Raw genomic sequence first — 16,431 nt, 5'->3', positions numbered from 1 at the left:
TTCACTTCTAAGTGGACTCTTTGATTTTCTTTCTGACAGCTCAATCATACAAGATATCAGTATTCACTGGAGACATCTATGGAGCTGGAACTGATGCGAATGTTTTCCTTACGATATACGGAGACTTGGGTGACACAGGAGAGAGGAAACTCAGCAAATCAGAAGGAAATTCCAACAAGTTTGAACGAGCACAGGTACAAGCTACATGAATTAGTGTGTATTACATGTCTGAACTAAAAGACTGATATTCAGCCAGCGGCAGTTGGCGATCTCAGAGGTGCTAACCACTATGTGCAATGTATGTCCCGGATATTCAATGTTGAGCCTAATCCGAACCACTACTATTACTATTAAACATTTCTATAGCGCTACTAGACTTACGCAGCGCTGTACAAATTAACATGAAAAGACAGTCCCTGCTCAACAGAGCTTACAATCTAAATTGGACAGACGAACAGACAGGGGTGGGGAAATAAATCCCAGACATTATCACTTATAAAATTTAAAATCAATAAATCTAGATAAAGATAATAACTGAATAGAAATGTAATTAAAAAAACAATTTATATATACATAGCCCAAAAAGGGGGTTATATGTTGACAATGGATTTATTCAATCCATTAGTTTCAACACAGAACAATTTAAAATCCGCCATCTCTCCTTTTGCAACAAACATGCATATATCACCATCTTGTACTGCTGTCACCATCATTTCAAAAACAGAAAAGTACAGATCATTAAAAGAGTGTGAATGCGTAATGCAGTGTTGAACCTGGGGTGCATTTATATCTTGATGTTGTAAGACAATTGCAGTGCTCAATGAGTCTAGTCAAATGGCACGGATGCTATATAACATAAACTCTCTGGGGTGTTTGACGTGCAGAAAAAAAAACACAGGACAATGGTGTAGCCATTTAATAAAAGGGTAGACTCCGAAAAAGAACAACCCCCACCCCAAGTTTCTCCATCTCTTCATAAGAAATTTAGGGTGCCTCCATATCCCTTTGTTTTAAATGTGAACCCTACTCAACCCAACACATTGTCATAAAAATTAGGGTGTTGCCCGTCTCTCATTTCCTCTGGCAATTAATGCTTGATCCATGGGATCTAGTGGGTGCAGGAGACATCATGGTTGCTCCTGCTCCATCAGTTGCCTAATCCAAAATGGTACATTTCAGGTCCTTAGTGGTAGGCGGCACCCTAAATTTCTTACAAATGAATGGGGAAACTACATGATAACTTTAGAAGAAGAGCAGTCAATTGGGAGAGGTACCTATCTGAACATTGGTAGCACCATTAAATTGCTCCCTGGCTGCATCAGCTCATGTGTTAGCCAGGCCGATAATCCCAAGAAAATTTAACACCACCTCTTCAGATGTCGCCAACTGTTATGAATAAGATATCTCGTGAAGTTTAACACAATCTGTATCATTCATTTTGAATAATAACGAGCTTCTTTGCATACCCCTGTATGCCTAGTAGCTCATTATTATTTAACATTCATCATGGTAAAAATTCATGTGTTCAGCAGTATTACTACCCATGGTTTGTAAGGGACATTTAGTGGTGCTACTGTCTTCCCGCATTGTACCTGACTGTATCAAACTGTGATATGATTGAGTGTCAAACAATGAAGAAATTAAAAACATTTAGGGGCCCTTTTACTAAGACGCGCCAAAAAATGGCCTGCGCTGGTGTAGGCGCGTGTATTAGATGCGCACAGGTCCATTTTTCAGAGCGCCTGCAAAAAAGGCCTTTTTGGGGGGCCAAAAATGGACGTGTGGCAAAATAAAAATTGGTGTGCATCCATTTTGGGCCTGAGACCTTACAGCCACCTATTGACTTAGCGGTAAGGTCTCACGTGTTAACCGGGCGATAATCGTTAGCATGCATACCCTGCCGATTACTGCCCGGTTAGCACCACACAGTAGAAAATAAAAATTATTTTCTGCAGCACGTTTTGGACATGTGTCAAAATTAGAATTACCATGCCTTAGTAAAAGGGCCCCTTAATGAGGACCTTTCAAATTTTACTCTACAGCTGCTATGAGGTTCCCAGTTCTAACAGGGACATTTTAGGCCTACGTTTCTGTCAAGCCTATCATGTAACAGGCAGCACTGATTTCAATAGCTAGAATTAAGGACTGCAAATGCTACTCTGCTTTAGAATATAAGTTCAAAACCAGGCCTAGTCAAAAAAAAGTCCCCCTCTTGAATGGGCAACTTGGAAACTCAGCTACTTTTCTGACTTAGGGGGGAAGGTATCAGCATGGGATACTTTTAATGTTAGTGCCCATTTTATAGAATTGCCCCTGTATGTCTATGGAGGGGGGAAAAAACAAATTAGACCATGAATCAGGGGCTAAGCCATAACTCTGTTCTTGGGGGAGGGGGCTCAGGAGTGGACTGGGAAGCTACGCGTTTCCTCTCAGTTCCCCTCCCCCCATCTTCCACATTATACCTATGCTGGAAGAAATGCCCAAGCCCTGCCAGCTGGAGAGCTTTTCTGCCAGAGCCCCAGACACTGACGTCAGCACTTCCACACACTCTTAGTTCAAATACAGGCCTACAAGGTCCCCCCTGTGGCTACGCTCCTGCCCCGAATGATTTAAAAATCTGCTACCGGTAAATACTTCTAGTTACTGGATTAATTGAACAGAAGGTCCTGCAAATCAGGATATTAATGGGAAGTATCAGTGTGACTCTGTTTTTTTTTTTTTCTGTAGGTAGATAGATTCACAATAGAAGCTGTGGACCTCGGCACCATCTTCAAAATCAAAATTCGGCATGATAATACCATGCCCAGTGCCGACTGGTATTTAGACAAAGTGGAAATCCTGAATGAGGACACAGAAGAGACATACCTGTTCCTATGTGAGCGCTGGCTGTCCAAGAAAAAAGAAGACAAGAGGACAGAACGGATACTCTATGCGCAGGTACAGGAGAGAAAAAGATACCATACATAGAATGTTCACTTCTTCTTCCCCTGTCACACTGAAGAAGAAATGAGTCAGCTTTTTAACATTTAAGATGACACCTCTTTCTCAAGTGATAGTGCCTTCGGTAAATAGACAAATGAAACCATCCCAACCCATCCCCCCCCTGCCCCAACATTAAAAAAAATTCCCTGTTAGTCTAGATGCCCCATCGACCTGACCCCATGCTCCCAATATATTAAAAACTCCCTAGCAGTCTAGTGACCCACCTCCCTCCCCCTGCCCCCAACATGAAAAAATTCCCTGGCAAACTAGCAGATCCCCAACCTGACTGAACCTTTTTTGTCCATCTCAAAAAGTGGAAAGGCAGCAGTGATGCCCACTCACTTCTGCCTCCAGTACCACTATAGTTCAAAAGTGTTGCCTGACCCCCAGCAGTACCAGGTACTTTTGAGTTTCTTCCAGGTACTTGTGACCTAGCTTGACCACTGTCAGAAAAAGGATACTGGGCTAGATGGAGCATTGGTCTGACCCAGTATGGCTACTCATATGTTCTTATGTAAGTGCATCGTAGAAATGGCAATTTATAAAATCAAGATAAAATAATAATTAATATATTATGCATTTATTTATTTGGTGGAACATCTTAATTTTATAAGTAAGGCCCAAACCCTCTAATTCTATAAAAGTCACCAAAAATTGCTCATGGAAATTTGGGCGTGCTCAATTTGCACACACAATTTAATTAAATAATGTGCCAATTAGTACCAATTATTGGCTTTAACAAGCGATTATTGGCACTAATTGAAATCAATTAATATGCATGCATATATATTTAGCATGTAATCTACACCTAAATTTTACATCCTGGAAAAGGAGTGGAAATGAGAGGGTCATGCGTGCTTTGGGGTGGAGCATGGATGTGGATTCGAGTTATGCAAGCAAGTATAGGTAGGGATATTTGCACCACATTTCTGTTGGTGCAAATGGATGCACCTAAATATATGCATGACCCGTGTGTGTGCTTAAGCACTGTTCTAAAAACCATGCTTAACTTTAGGCATTGCTTATAGAATAGCACTTAAGTGGGGGGTTTTCTGTACCAATATTTTAGGCACGATTTTTAGAATTCATCCCAAAGTGGGTAACAGCAATAAAAAAAAACATATTGCAGAAAACCATAAAGAATAACAGTAGTAAAACAAAAAATAATAATAAAAAATAAACAACATTAAAAAAAAAACATCAATAACATCAACTATACTGAAATCAAAACATCTATACACTTAAACATGCAAAAAGATAAAAGCCCACATAGCCAAAAATTGGCCCATATTTTAGCTTCTAGTTACAAAAATCAGAGTAAGCATCTTCCAATCATTTGGGAACATGTATTATTCTTTCTGACCAATAGTCTATGAGGGGTGGGTATCTCTGTGAGTACTGTACTGACCTAGATTTTCCTTGTATTTTTCTTGACCAGGGATATGATGGAGAACGAATGAGCCAATGTAGCTCACTCAAAAGTTTGATGGGCCCTTCTTTCCAGGATAACAATGCAAATGAGAGTAAGGGCAAGCACAACCAGGAGGATGATACAGAAGACAGAACAAGTAATTCAATAGTCTCTCTGACTGTATTATTTTGTGCTGTTGCAGAATATAGAGTCTCTGTAGGTAAGTGGCATGATTTAAGCACTCAGAAATGTCTATAGTGCCTCATCAATAATCAGGCAATTGTAATTATTCAAGTCACTGCTTTGACTTGCTATGGGTTTTCAGGAATCTAATCATAGATCTACCAACTAGAAACAGACTTGGATCAGCACGATCATACCTAAACCTACATTACCCAAACTGTAAAGGGCTAAAATACAAAACAACTTATTTTGTATTATTATTTGGCAGCCCAGGCCTGACTTAAGCCTCAGGATCTAAAATTGACAAGAAAAGTACAGGCCTTTAGCTGTAATCTGAACTCTGAAGATCCAGTAAGCTCCTGAGCTATTGGGACACACCATACAGCAAAATAATGAAGGAGCTAGGGTGCAAAAACCTCATAAACAGGAAAACATGGTTTAGTAACTTGCAGAATGGCATGAATGTGGCAATATGTGGGTAACAGTTGTTTTTGAAAAACAGGACAAAGATGGCTTCATAGGAAGAGGCCAGGTGCAGGGCTTGTTGAAATTTGTGGTAAAGAGAGATGTCATAACGGTTGAATCTAAAGAAAAACATGTTTACAAGATGAAGCTACCCATTAGCATAGCCAGTGTTAACCATGACATTAACGTAGATCCAATCAGGTGTGCTTACTGTCATATTACCCATATCCTGAGTGGACCAATAAAAATGGGTGTACTTCCTACTTCAAGCCAGAGAGGGGCGGCCACTGCTCTCTCTCCATGGGAAACCAATGTAGCGCATCAGAATTACCCAATTGCTTTCCCATGAATACCTTTGAGTGGTAAAATATATCACCTAAGACTAAAATCCAGAAAGCACCTATGTGCAGCTGGGATACTTTATTCCTATAAACAACAGAATGGTACGTCTCATGACAGTTCGAGATACCTCCATTTGGTCTGGGGTGTCTCGAGGACTGGAAATAACCCAGAATAATATACATTATGCATCTAGCTTCTCCTACATAAGCGCACAACTATGGAATGGACTCCAATATGCAGTGAAAGCAATACATGCCCACCTAAACTTCAGGAAATCATTAAAAACCCACCTCTTCAAAAAAGCTTATCCCACCGATCCAACATAAATCCTCACATCCAGCAACACAACATAATCAATGTTCATACTGGACAATTTACTTTCCTCTTTCCCCTCGACCCCATGACGCCTGATTCACTACTACCTCATCTGACCTCAACACAATCTTGTATTTGTTATCAACCAAAATGGCAAACGCCTTTATGGTACTTTATAAGCCACATTGAGCCTGCAAATAGGTAGGAAAATGTGGGATATAAATGTAACAAATAAAATAAAAAATAATTATGATATCCGCCTTTGATTCTGTCCCCATACTAGAGGTAAAACCAAGCATGTATCTACTTTATGTTTCATATATAATTATTTTCATGGTCTGTTGATTAAAACTAATAAGGATAAATAGATTTTATAATCCTAGATCTTGTTGCAAATGTGCATGTGTTGGTTTTGACTCACTTGAACTACTGTGATGCCTTATATGGTATAGAGAATGTACAGAGGCTGCAGAGAAATTAAAATGTGGGGGCTAAATTGTTGGTAGTTGTGGGTCCTATTTACAGTTCATTGGCTACCAATAGTTCAGAGGGTTCAGTTTAAGTTGGTATTGTTGGTTTTTAAGGCTTTTCATCAAATAGGCCCTGCTTATACAATGGGAAAACTGCAAAGGTTATTTACCTACTAGTTTTGCGCAGCCTTTTGTCTCTTGTGAAGTAAGCTCCCTTTCCTTGTTGCTCTTCCTAAGGCCTGCACCCTCTTGTTGAGTCTTCACTAGTTTTGAACTTTATTTATTTATTGCATTTGTATCCCACATTATCCCACCTATTTGCAGGCTCAATGTGGCTTACATAGTTTTGTTAACATTGTCATTGCAAGGTGACATATATATTTAATGTTGTGTAGAGGTTAAATGAGGGTAAAAGAAGAAGGAGAGGAGTGATTTAGGTAGCTATAGTAGATGAGTTATCTTAATTGAGTGGATTGTCGGGTGGATTATTGTGGCTATTAGTTCTCATTGTATGCCTTGCTGAAGAGATATGTCTTAAGAGATTTGCGAAAGATAGTTGTTTCGCTGATTGTTCTCAGGTCTGTAGGCAGTGCTTTCCACACTTGCGTGCCCAAGTACGAGAATGTGGTCGCATGCATCTGCTTGTACTTTAGTCCTTTACAACTGGGGGAGTGCAGGTCTTCACTAGTTTTGAACTTTGGTCCACTAAATGCCCATTCCAGGCGCCAGAAATCCTCCTTGATTTGTGATTCCATTTCTACCCATAACCTTGATTAGCTCTGTCTTTGTGAAATGTGGCTCACTGATTTATAACTTTCTTATCTTGAGCAGTCTTGCCCTCCTGATTACAGTTTTATTTGTTCTAATCACTCTCATAAACGTGGCGGTGGCCTCACTGCTTTGTTTCATTCTTCTCTGAACATTCGTGTTCTCCACTGATACTCTAGACCTCTTCATTAAGGGCTTTCTTTTCACTTTTCCTCTCTCAGCTCTCATCATTGTTCTTAACTGTCTTCCTCCCCCTCTTTTCTATGTGTCTTTGCAGGCTGTTTACAATGTCCTTTCTCCCTATCTTTTGGACGCTTACCTGCTTGTGATATACATGACTTAAACATTCATATCTCCAGCCCAGTTCACCCCCTCACTAGACTTTTCTTTCTGACTTCTCACTTCTTCAGCTTGTTGCATACCCCACCTACGTGAGTAGGCATATTCTAGATCTGCTTATTACTACTGCCCCTTCTCTTGCGTTGCCTATCTCTGCTTTTCCACTACCTTGGTCTGATCACTGTCTTCTTGTTTTTGGCTATTCAGTTACTGCTTTGTTAGAACCTTCTTCTTCTGGTCTCTGTCTTATGGAAATTAAAGTCACTCACGCCTGACCATTTTCTTTCATGCTGCGACCCATTCTCACCTGACTTTCTCTCTCTGGATCTCTCTGATCAACTGTCCAGATGGCATACTATAACTGCTTTTACCTTTGACAGAGCCACTCTGTATTGGACGATAACTCTTTGCCCCTCACAGTCCCACCCTTGGTACCATCATGGGCTGCGGCTTGTGAAGTAACAGCTCCATCACTTTGAGCTTCTTTGGCACAGAACTTGATCTTCTCAAGCTTTGCTTGCTTTCAAGAGCACTGCCTCCCATTATAGGAAATCCATGATTTTGGCCAGGAAAAACTATTTTTCTGCTCTTCTTAAACAAGACACTAATTCTTCTTGTCTGTTCAAGATACTTTGCCGTACAAAAAAAGAGTACAAAAAAAGAGTGGGAAATGGACCAATGACTCCAGGAAAACGGGAAATAAAATACCAAAGAACCACTTTATTCAATGACTCGACACAAAAAAACTGTGTTTCGGCCAGAAATTATATATATAAAGATATACATAAACAATGCGGAATAATAAAATGAACTTATATGGTCTAAAAGAGATAACATGAGATAAAAGGCACATATATATACATATATAATTATATGTCCATATGCGGGGACTCTATATGATATAACAGATAAAAAAACATACTGATATATTATATTGTAGGGTGGTAAGATCAGATCGAATCCTTAAATTAAGTTAATGTGTACAAATGTAGATCTGTGATTAAGACAAAGAAAGTTAGAAAAAAAAAATATATATATACATATACATACATACGCACATATCCACATCTATATACATATATATACATACACATACATATTGTGTGTCTATGTATTTTTGAATATTATTACAAAGAATATTATTATTATTTAGCCATGCACACGACACATTTACCAAGAGGGTGTGAAGTGACTGATACAGAAAGTATGAAAAGCAGTGGATGAAAAAAGAAAGAAATAAAGATGTTTCTATAAAGAAAAACAGAGTGACCGACCTTGGTGATCCTTGTAAAAAACTTGGGGTCGGATAGTCTGTAGAGAAAAATAAAAAAATAGAGAGAGGAGAACAAGCATCATTGATACAACTAAGGCTACACCAGAAATATATTGTCTTTTAAAGGAAAAGTCCGCAGGACATTACGTTGTCAATCAAGTAGTGTAGGGCAGGAAGATAAGCACAGTGCTTCTACTGCATGGCGTTTGTGATTTAAATAGGAAAACGTAAGTCAGGGATATATACACAGTGCTGCAACTGCACGGTGTTTGTACTATCGCACAGCGTTTACGGTTATTAACGGTTATTGCGGGGCAGCCAAGTGAGATCACAAAATCAGTAACTATGAACATCTGCAAGCTGTAAAGTATTCTCAAATAAAAACCTAAGGTCGAATGGTCTATAGAAAAAATTTTTACAATCAAGGTTACACCAAAAATATACTGTACTTTAGAAAAAGGAAATATGGTTTAAATGGAAAACCGTAGGTCAGGGCAGTATGCTCAGTGCTGCAACTGCACAGTGTTTGTACTCTCATACAGCGTTTACGATTATAATATGGCAGCCAAGAAAAAATGCAAAATCAGTGACTATGAACGTCTGCGAGCTATAAAGTGGGCATAATGCAAGTCTAAACAAAATATACTTTGCCTTCTGTCGCTATGAATGTCTCCCGTAGATAAACAAAATAAAGAAATTTTTAGTGCGTTATGTCGTTATAAATATCTTCCATGAACAAGCGGGAGAAAGCGTATTTACCTTGAAAAAGACCTTTATAAAATCTTGTTGGCGAAGCGTCTCGTTATACTTGAAATGACTATGGAAGAAGAAACGTATGTTATAAATGCTATGTTTGGCGCCAAAAGGTAAAGAGAGACGTATTGCGTAAGTATGCTGATTGGATGAAGCATGATCATGTGATGATTAGTGTAATAGAGTGTGTCCAATCAGAGCATCTGAAAAACGGAAGATTGACATAATGGTAGACCAATAATGAGCATGAATGAGCATAAACAAAAAGTAAACGTAAGGATGACGTGTCCAATAAAGGAACGTTGTCAAAAAAGAAAGAGAATGTCATTGTTGCCGAGCGATATGTCTGGTTTCTAAAAAAACGCTGTGAATGTCAAATGACACGATAGATGAAAAAAATGAGTAACGAAATAATAATAAACGCTGTGTTTAAATGAAGGAACAAAGTAGCTTAGATTTGTTGAAAGTTTATTGTAAGAAGTGAAGATTGGAATGGTTGGAGAACGGAGTCTCTATGGAAAAAACTAAAACAAAAACAAAACGAAACGAAATTCGATCTAATGAGGATAAAGAATGCTAATGTGAATGTTACAGTATAAATGTGTATGTGCATGAACGTATGCTATAAAAATAAAATTCCTGATATTAAAAAAAGATGATAAAAAAGATATATATTATTGAAAGGTCAAACGGTTAAGATACATATCCATACTTATTTATCTCCACATATCCATACATGAGATATAGATTGGTATGTATATAGTAAAAAAACTATAATCTAAAAAGAATATATACATATATGTGCCTTATGGGTTTACAATAAACATTATGTCATCAACGTATATATAAATATAAAAGTACAGAACGAATAGAAATACATATATATATGTGTATATGCACTCATACATGCACACGCATGTCTATGAGATTAAAACAGTGCATCCGTATATAATGTTTAATAATCTATTTTGGGATTAAAACAATGCATCCATATATAATGTTTAATCAACTATTTTGGTCTGAACAATGGATGAAAAAAACAGAAAAATAACTTCTCTATTGGTGGGATGTTTCTAAGGGCATCATACCTAAACATTGCAAAGGTTAGAAAATTGTTATAGATAGACGTAGAGATCTAGTTCACTATTGAGTCCTTCAGGAGCGAGGGTTTTAAATTCAAAAATCAATTTTTGTTCTTCTCTCAAAAGTTGAGTATCAATATTTCCACCTCTCTTGTTGATTTGTGATGTTTTAAAAACCAAGAATTTAAGATCAGAGATATCATGATTGGCAGTAAGCCAATGGGTGACCAGTGGAGCACTTTCAATTTTTCTATTGATACAACTGCGATGTTCTATCAATCTTGTTTTTATGGCTCTAACAGTCTTACCAATATATAGCTTAAGGCACGGGCATTGTATAATATAAATGACGCATGCAGTATTGCAATCTGAGGTGTGACGTAGATGAAAGGTCTGAAGGGTTGTGGGATGCAAAAAAATAGACGTATCCATGGAGTGTTTGCATACACTACATTTACCACAAGGACGGTGACCATGGTGGATTAGAGGTTCTCTTCTTTCTGGTAATGAGATGGTATTAAATGTTCTTTAAGATTTTTATTCCTTGAATAAGCAACAACTAAGTTTTTGTCTTTAAAGCAGTCTAGATTATCTAAAATATGCCAATTGCGTCTTATTGATCTCTGTATGTCTTTTGCTAAATGAGAAAACCGTAGGGTACATACAATGTCCGGTTTTTCTCTGTGCGTGGTGGATTGTAGTAAAGCGGACCTGTCTTTGGAGAGTGCTTTGGTATATCCGTCCTTAATGCATTTTTCCGGATAGCCTCTATTGGAGAATCTCTTACTTAATTGTTCTGCTTGCATGTTGAAATCTTCAAAACTTGAGCAAATCCTGCATAATCTCAAAAATTGGCTAAGTGGTAGGTTTTGCTTCAAAGATGGGTTATGATAACTGGTGTAGTGCAAAAAAACATTTCTATCGGTGGGCTTCCTGTAAATTGATGTCTGGAAAAAATATGTGCCTTTTGAAATATTAAGGTCTAAAAAATGGACTTGTTCTTCATTATACTCCATTTTGAATTTGAGATTGGGGTCTCGTGAGTTAAGCCAAATATGGAATTGTTGCAGGGATTCTATATTACCTTGCCACAGGATGAAGATGTCATCAATGTATCTTTTATATATCTTAATATGTTCTGAAAAACAACATGCAGTAAGATGTTGCTTTTCAAAGTCTCCTACATATAAATTGGCCAAATCGGGAGCCATGGTAGAACCCATGGCAGTCCCTTTTACTTGTTGGTAAAAAGTATTCTGAAATAGAAAGTAATTTTTGGTAAGTGCTAATGTCGCACATGTTAGAATGAGGTGATTTGGAATCCTTTTGTGAGTGGTTCTTTTGAGGAGAGTCGATTCTATAATCTGTAATGCTTCCATTTGAGGTATATTCGTGTACAGTGATTCGATATCCAACGTAACCATAAGTGTGTCTGTCAAGGTGCCTTCATAATTTTCCAGTATGTTAATCATATCAGTACTGTCACGAACATACGAGGGAATCAGAGGGACAAAAGGTCAAAGGAAGAAGTCTACAAATATGGATAATGGTTCTAAAACAGATCCATTCCCTGATACAATGGGCCTACCCGGTGGATTCTCTAAAGACTTATGGATTTTAGGCAACATGTAAATAGTAGGAATGACTGGATGTTTGACTTGTAGAAATTCTTTTTCTTTTTTTGTCAGAAAACCCATCCGTGAGGATATATCTATCAGTTCTTTAATGTCTTCTTGAAGGTCTGGAGTAGGATCCTTATCTAGAGGCACATAAAATTCCAAATCAGATAGCTGACGTAGGACCTCACTTACATATTGGTGTCTGTCCATCACAACTATCCCACCTCCTTTGTCGGCTGGTTTAATTATTATTTCATGATTGCGACCCAATTGTGCAATCGCTTCTTGTTCTCTTCTGGTGGTATTGTAGTAGCGTAAATGTTTTTTCTTTTCGAGTTGGCGGACATCATTTTCAACACATGTGGAAAAAGCTTGAATAAGAGGGTTAACTGGACCCGGTGGGATCCAGGTAGAGGTTTTTTTCTCTATAGACATATCACTGGTCGTAGTTGTGGTATTGGAAAAAGCTTGAATAATCTGTAGTTTTCGATTGAATTTGAATAGGTCAACCCTTGTTTGAAAAGCATTGTATTTGACCGTGGGTACAAACGACAGTCCTTTTTGCAGAACATCTTTTTCTATATGGGTCAACGTCTTGCTGGAGAGATTGAAAATTGGGATTAGCTCCTCTAATGTCTGATTGTTACCTAATTGTGTGGGTATACTCTCCTCCGGTTCTGATAATGAAAACTCGCTTCTTGATATGGATGGTCCTGGTAGTTGTGTGGATAATCCTGGCGATAGGAAGATGCCCTGGGTCTGCCTCTGCCCCTGCCCCTGCCTCTTAGAGGGAAGTGGTGTTTGGTTTGATATTGGGTTTGGTATTCTCTCTCTTTGAATTGATGGTATGTGTTCCTGGAATTGGACATCATCCTTGACTTCTTGAATTCTGTATCTTTGGTCCACAGTTTCTCTAAAAAAGTGTGTGTGTGGTCACCTTGCTCATTTCCTGATGATGGGTAATTTCCATCTGTTGGTAGGTCTGATTCATGGATGTCATTCTTCGATGGTTGTTGAAAGTTGGGAATTCCCGTAGGGCTACAGATGGGTGATGTGAATTCATCATCTGATTCGCTCCTAATTCTTTTCCGTCTCTGTTCGTTGGATGCCACTGTCTTCGAAGGTCCTGATGTAGTGGGCAAATTTCCTCTTCTCGTGTCTTCATAAGGAACTAGGTAACTGTTCCTATTTTTATGAATTGTTATATCATCAGAGGGAACTGTATAATTGTTCTTATAAGATGTTATGTTGTTTTTATCTCTATGATGGTAAACCCTGGCTTGCGCAAAAGGATATACATTGCCTCTCTTGTAATCCAACTCATCTCTTGAGAATTTATGATTTTTGGTTTCTTTAATTTCATTTCTAAATCTGGACATCTTGTGGTCCACATCTTGCGAAATTTGTTCATGATTCGAATCTAGCAAGTAGACATTACTAATTTTGGTTTCTAAAATTTCTTCTAATTGGGTGCTTTTTTGTTTAGATGTTTCAGCTAATAGGATCATAAGGTCTAAACTGCATTTATTTAATATACAGCACCACTTGTCTAAAAAAGATTGATCATCCAAAAACATAGTTGGTGCTTTTATCATTCTGAGTCCCCTAGGGATTCTTTTAGCTTTTACATAACTCAGCATAGTTTGAAAATGCATGTCATTCCTGATAACATTTTTCTTTAACTGTATAATCTCTAACCATAAGTCCATAGTGGTGGAATTAGGTTGGGAAGGTTCGTCTTCTTCTTCTTGTTGTTGTTGTAATAAATTATTGACATATTCCTCACTATAACATAGTGTATGTTCCCATGCCCGGGAAGTCATGGTCCGGTCCAAACAAAGAGAGAGTGATCCACCTAAGTGGATGAACACAAACTCCCACTCCCACTCCCACTCCCGATTTGGCCAATTTATATGTAGGAGACTTTGAAAAGCAACATCTTACTGCATGTTGTTTTTCAGAACATATTAAGATATATAAAAGATACATTGATGACATCTTCATCCTGTGGCAAGGTAATATAGAATCCCTGCAACAATTCCATATTTGGCTCAACTCACGAGACCCCAATCTCAAATTCAAAATGGAGTATAATGAAGTACAAGTCCATTTTTTAGACCTTAATATTTCAAAAGGCACATATTTTTTCCAGACATCAATTTACAGGAAGCCCACCGATAGAAATGTTTTTTTGCACTACACCAGTTATCATAACCCATCTTTGAAGCAAAACCTACCACTTAGCCAATTTTTGAGATTATGCAGGATTTGCTCAAGTTTTGAAGATTTCAACATGCAAGCAGAACAATTAAGTAAGAGATTCTCCAATAGAAGCTATCCGGAAAAATGCATTAAGGACGGATATACCAAAGCACTCTCCAAAGACAGGTCCGCTTTACTACAATCCACCACGCACAGAGAAAAACCGGACATTGTATGTACCCTACGGTTTTCTCATTTAGCAAAAGACATACAGAGATCAATAAGACGCAATTGGCATATTTTAGATAATCTAGACTGCTTTAAAGACAAAAACTTAGTTGTTGCTTATTCAAGGAATAAAAATCTTAAAGAACATTTAATACCATCTCATTTACCAGAAAGAAGAGAACCTCTAATCCACCATGGTCACCGTCCTTGTGGTAAATGTAGTGTATGCAAACACTCCATGGATACGTCTATTTTTTTGCATCCCACAACCCTTCAGACCTTTCATCTATGTCACACCTCAGATTTCAATACTGCATGCGTCATTTATATTATACAATGCCCGTGCCTTAAGCTATATATTGGTAAGACTGTTAGAGCCATAAAAACAAGATTGATAGAACATCGCAGTTGTATCAATAGAAAAATTGAAAGTGCTCCACTGGTCACCCATTGGCTTACTGCCAATCATGATATCTCTGATCTTAAATTCTTGGTTTTTAAAACATCACAAATCAACAAGAGAGGTGGAAATATTGATACTCAGCTTTTGAGAGAAGAACAAAAATTGATTTTTGAATTTAAAACCCTCGCTCCTGAAGGACTCAATAGTGAACTAGATCTCTCCGTCTATCTATAACAATTTTCTAACCTTTGCAATGTTTAGGTATGATGCCCTTAGAAACATCCCACCAATAGAGAAGTTATTTTTCTGTTTTTTTCTTCCATTGTTCAGACCAAAATAGTTGATTAAACATTATATATGGATGCATTGTTTTAATCCCAAAATAGATTATTAAACATTATATACGGATGCACTGTTTTAATCTCATAGACATGCGTGTGCATGTATGAGTGCATATACACATATATATATGTATTTCTATTCGTTCTGTACTTTTATATTTATATATACGTTGATGACATAATGTTTATTGTAAACCCATAAGGCACATATATGTTTATATTCTTTTTAGATTATAGTTTTTTTACTATATACATACCAATCTATATCTCATGTATGGATATGTGGAGATAAATAAGTATGGATATGTATCTTAACCGTTTGACCTTTCAATAATATATATCTTTTTTATCATCTTTTTTTAATATCAGGAATTTTATTTTTATAGCATACGTTCATGCACATACACATTTATACTGTAACATTCACATTAGCATTCTTTATCCTCATTAGATCGAATTTCGTTTCGTTTTGTTTTTGTTTTAGTTTTTTCCATAGAGACTCCGTTCTCCAACCATTCCAATCTTCACTTCTTACAATAAACTTTCAACAAATCTAAGCTACTTTGTTCCTTCATTTAAACACAGCGTTTATTATTATTTCGTTACTCATTTTTTTCATCTATCGTGTCATTTGACATTCACAGCGTTTTTTTAGAAACCAGACATATCGCTCGGCAACAATGACATTCTCTTTCTTTTTTGACAACGTTCCTTTATTGGACACGTCATCCTTACGTTTACTTTTTGTTTATGCTCATTCATGCTCATTATTGGTCTACCATTATGTCAATCTTCCGTTTTTCAGATGCTCTGATTGGACACACTCTATTACACTAATCATCACATGATCATGCTTCATCCAATCAGCATACTTACGCAATACGTCTCTCTTTACCTTTTGGCGCCAAACATAGCATTTATAACATACGTTTCTTCTTCCATAGTCATTTCAAGTATAACGAGACGCTTCGCCAACAAGATTTTATAAAGGTCTTTTTCAAGGTAAATACGCTTTCTCCCGCTTGTTCATGGAAGATATTTATAACGACATAACGCACTAAAAATTTCTTTATTTTGTTTATCTACGGGAGACATTCATAGCGACAGAAGGCAAAGTATATTTTGTTTAGACTTGCATTATGCCCACTTTATAGCTCGCAGACGTTCATAGTCACTGATTTTGCATTTTTTCTTGGCTGCCATATTATAATCGTAAACGCTGTATGAGAGTACAAACACTGTGCAGTTGCAGCAC

The 16,431-nt window shown here is 37.5% G+C and overlaps 1 protein-coding gene across 1 annotated transcript in view; it reads left to right on the top strand.

Annotated features, from left to right (window-relative positions):
• Positions 1-16,431, top strand: part of LOXHD1 (lipoxygenase homology domains 1) — a 439,720-nt gene that overhangs the window by 324,719 nt on the left and 98,570 nt on the right. The window contains exons 34-36 of the mRNA XM_030192909.1: positions 40-194; positions 2,728-2,937; positions 4,421-4,550. Of these exons, the coding sequence (XP_030048769.1) occupies positions 40-194; positions 2,728-2,937; positions 4,421-4,550 (495 nt within the window). The remainder of the gene's footprint in view (positions 1-39; positions 195-2,727; positions 2,938-4,420; positions 4,551-16,431) is intronic.

This window comes from Microcaecilia unicolor, chromosome 2 (genome assembly GCF_901765095.1).
Source record: "Microcaecilia unicolor chromosome 2, aMicUni1.1, whole genome shotgun sequence".
NCBI lineage: Eukaryota > Metazoa > Chordata > Amphibia > Gymnophiona > Siphonopidae > Microcaecilia > Microcaecilia unicolor.
This window is presented reverse-complemented; position numbering and strand designations above follow the sequence as displayed.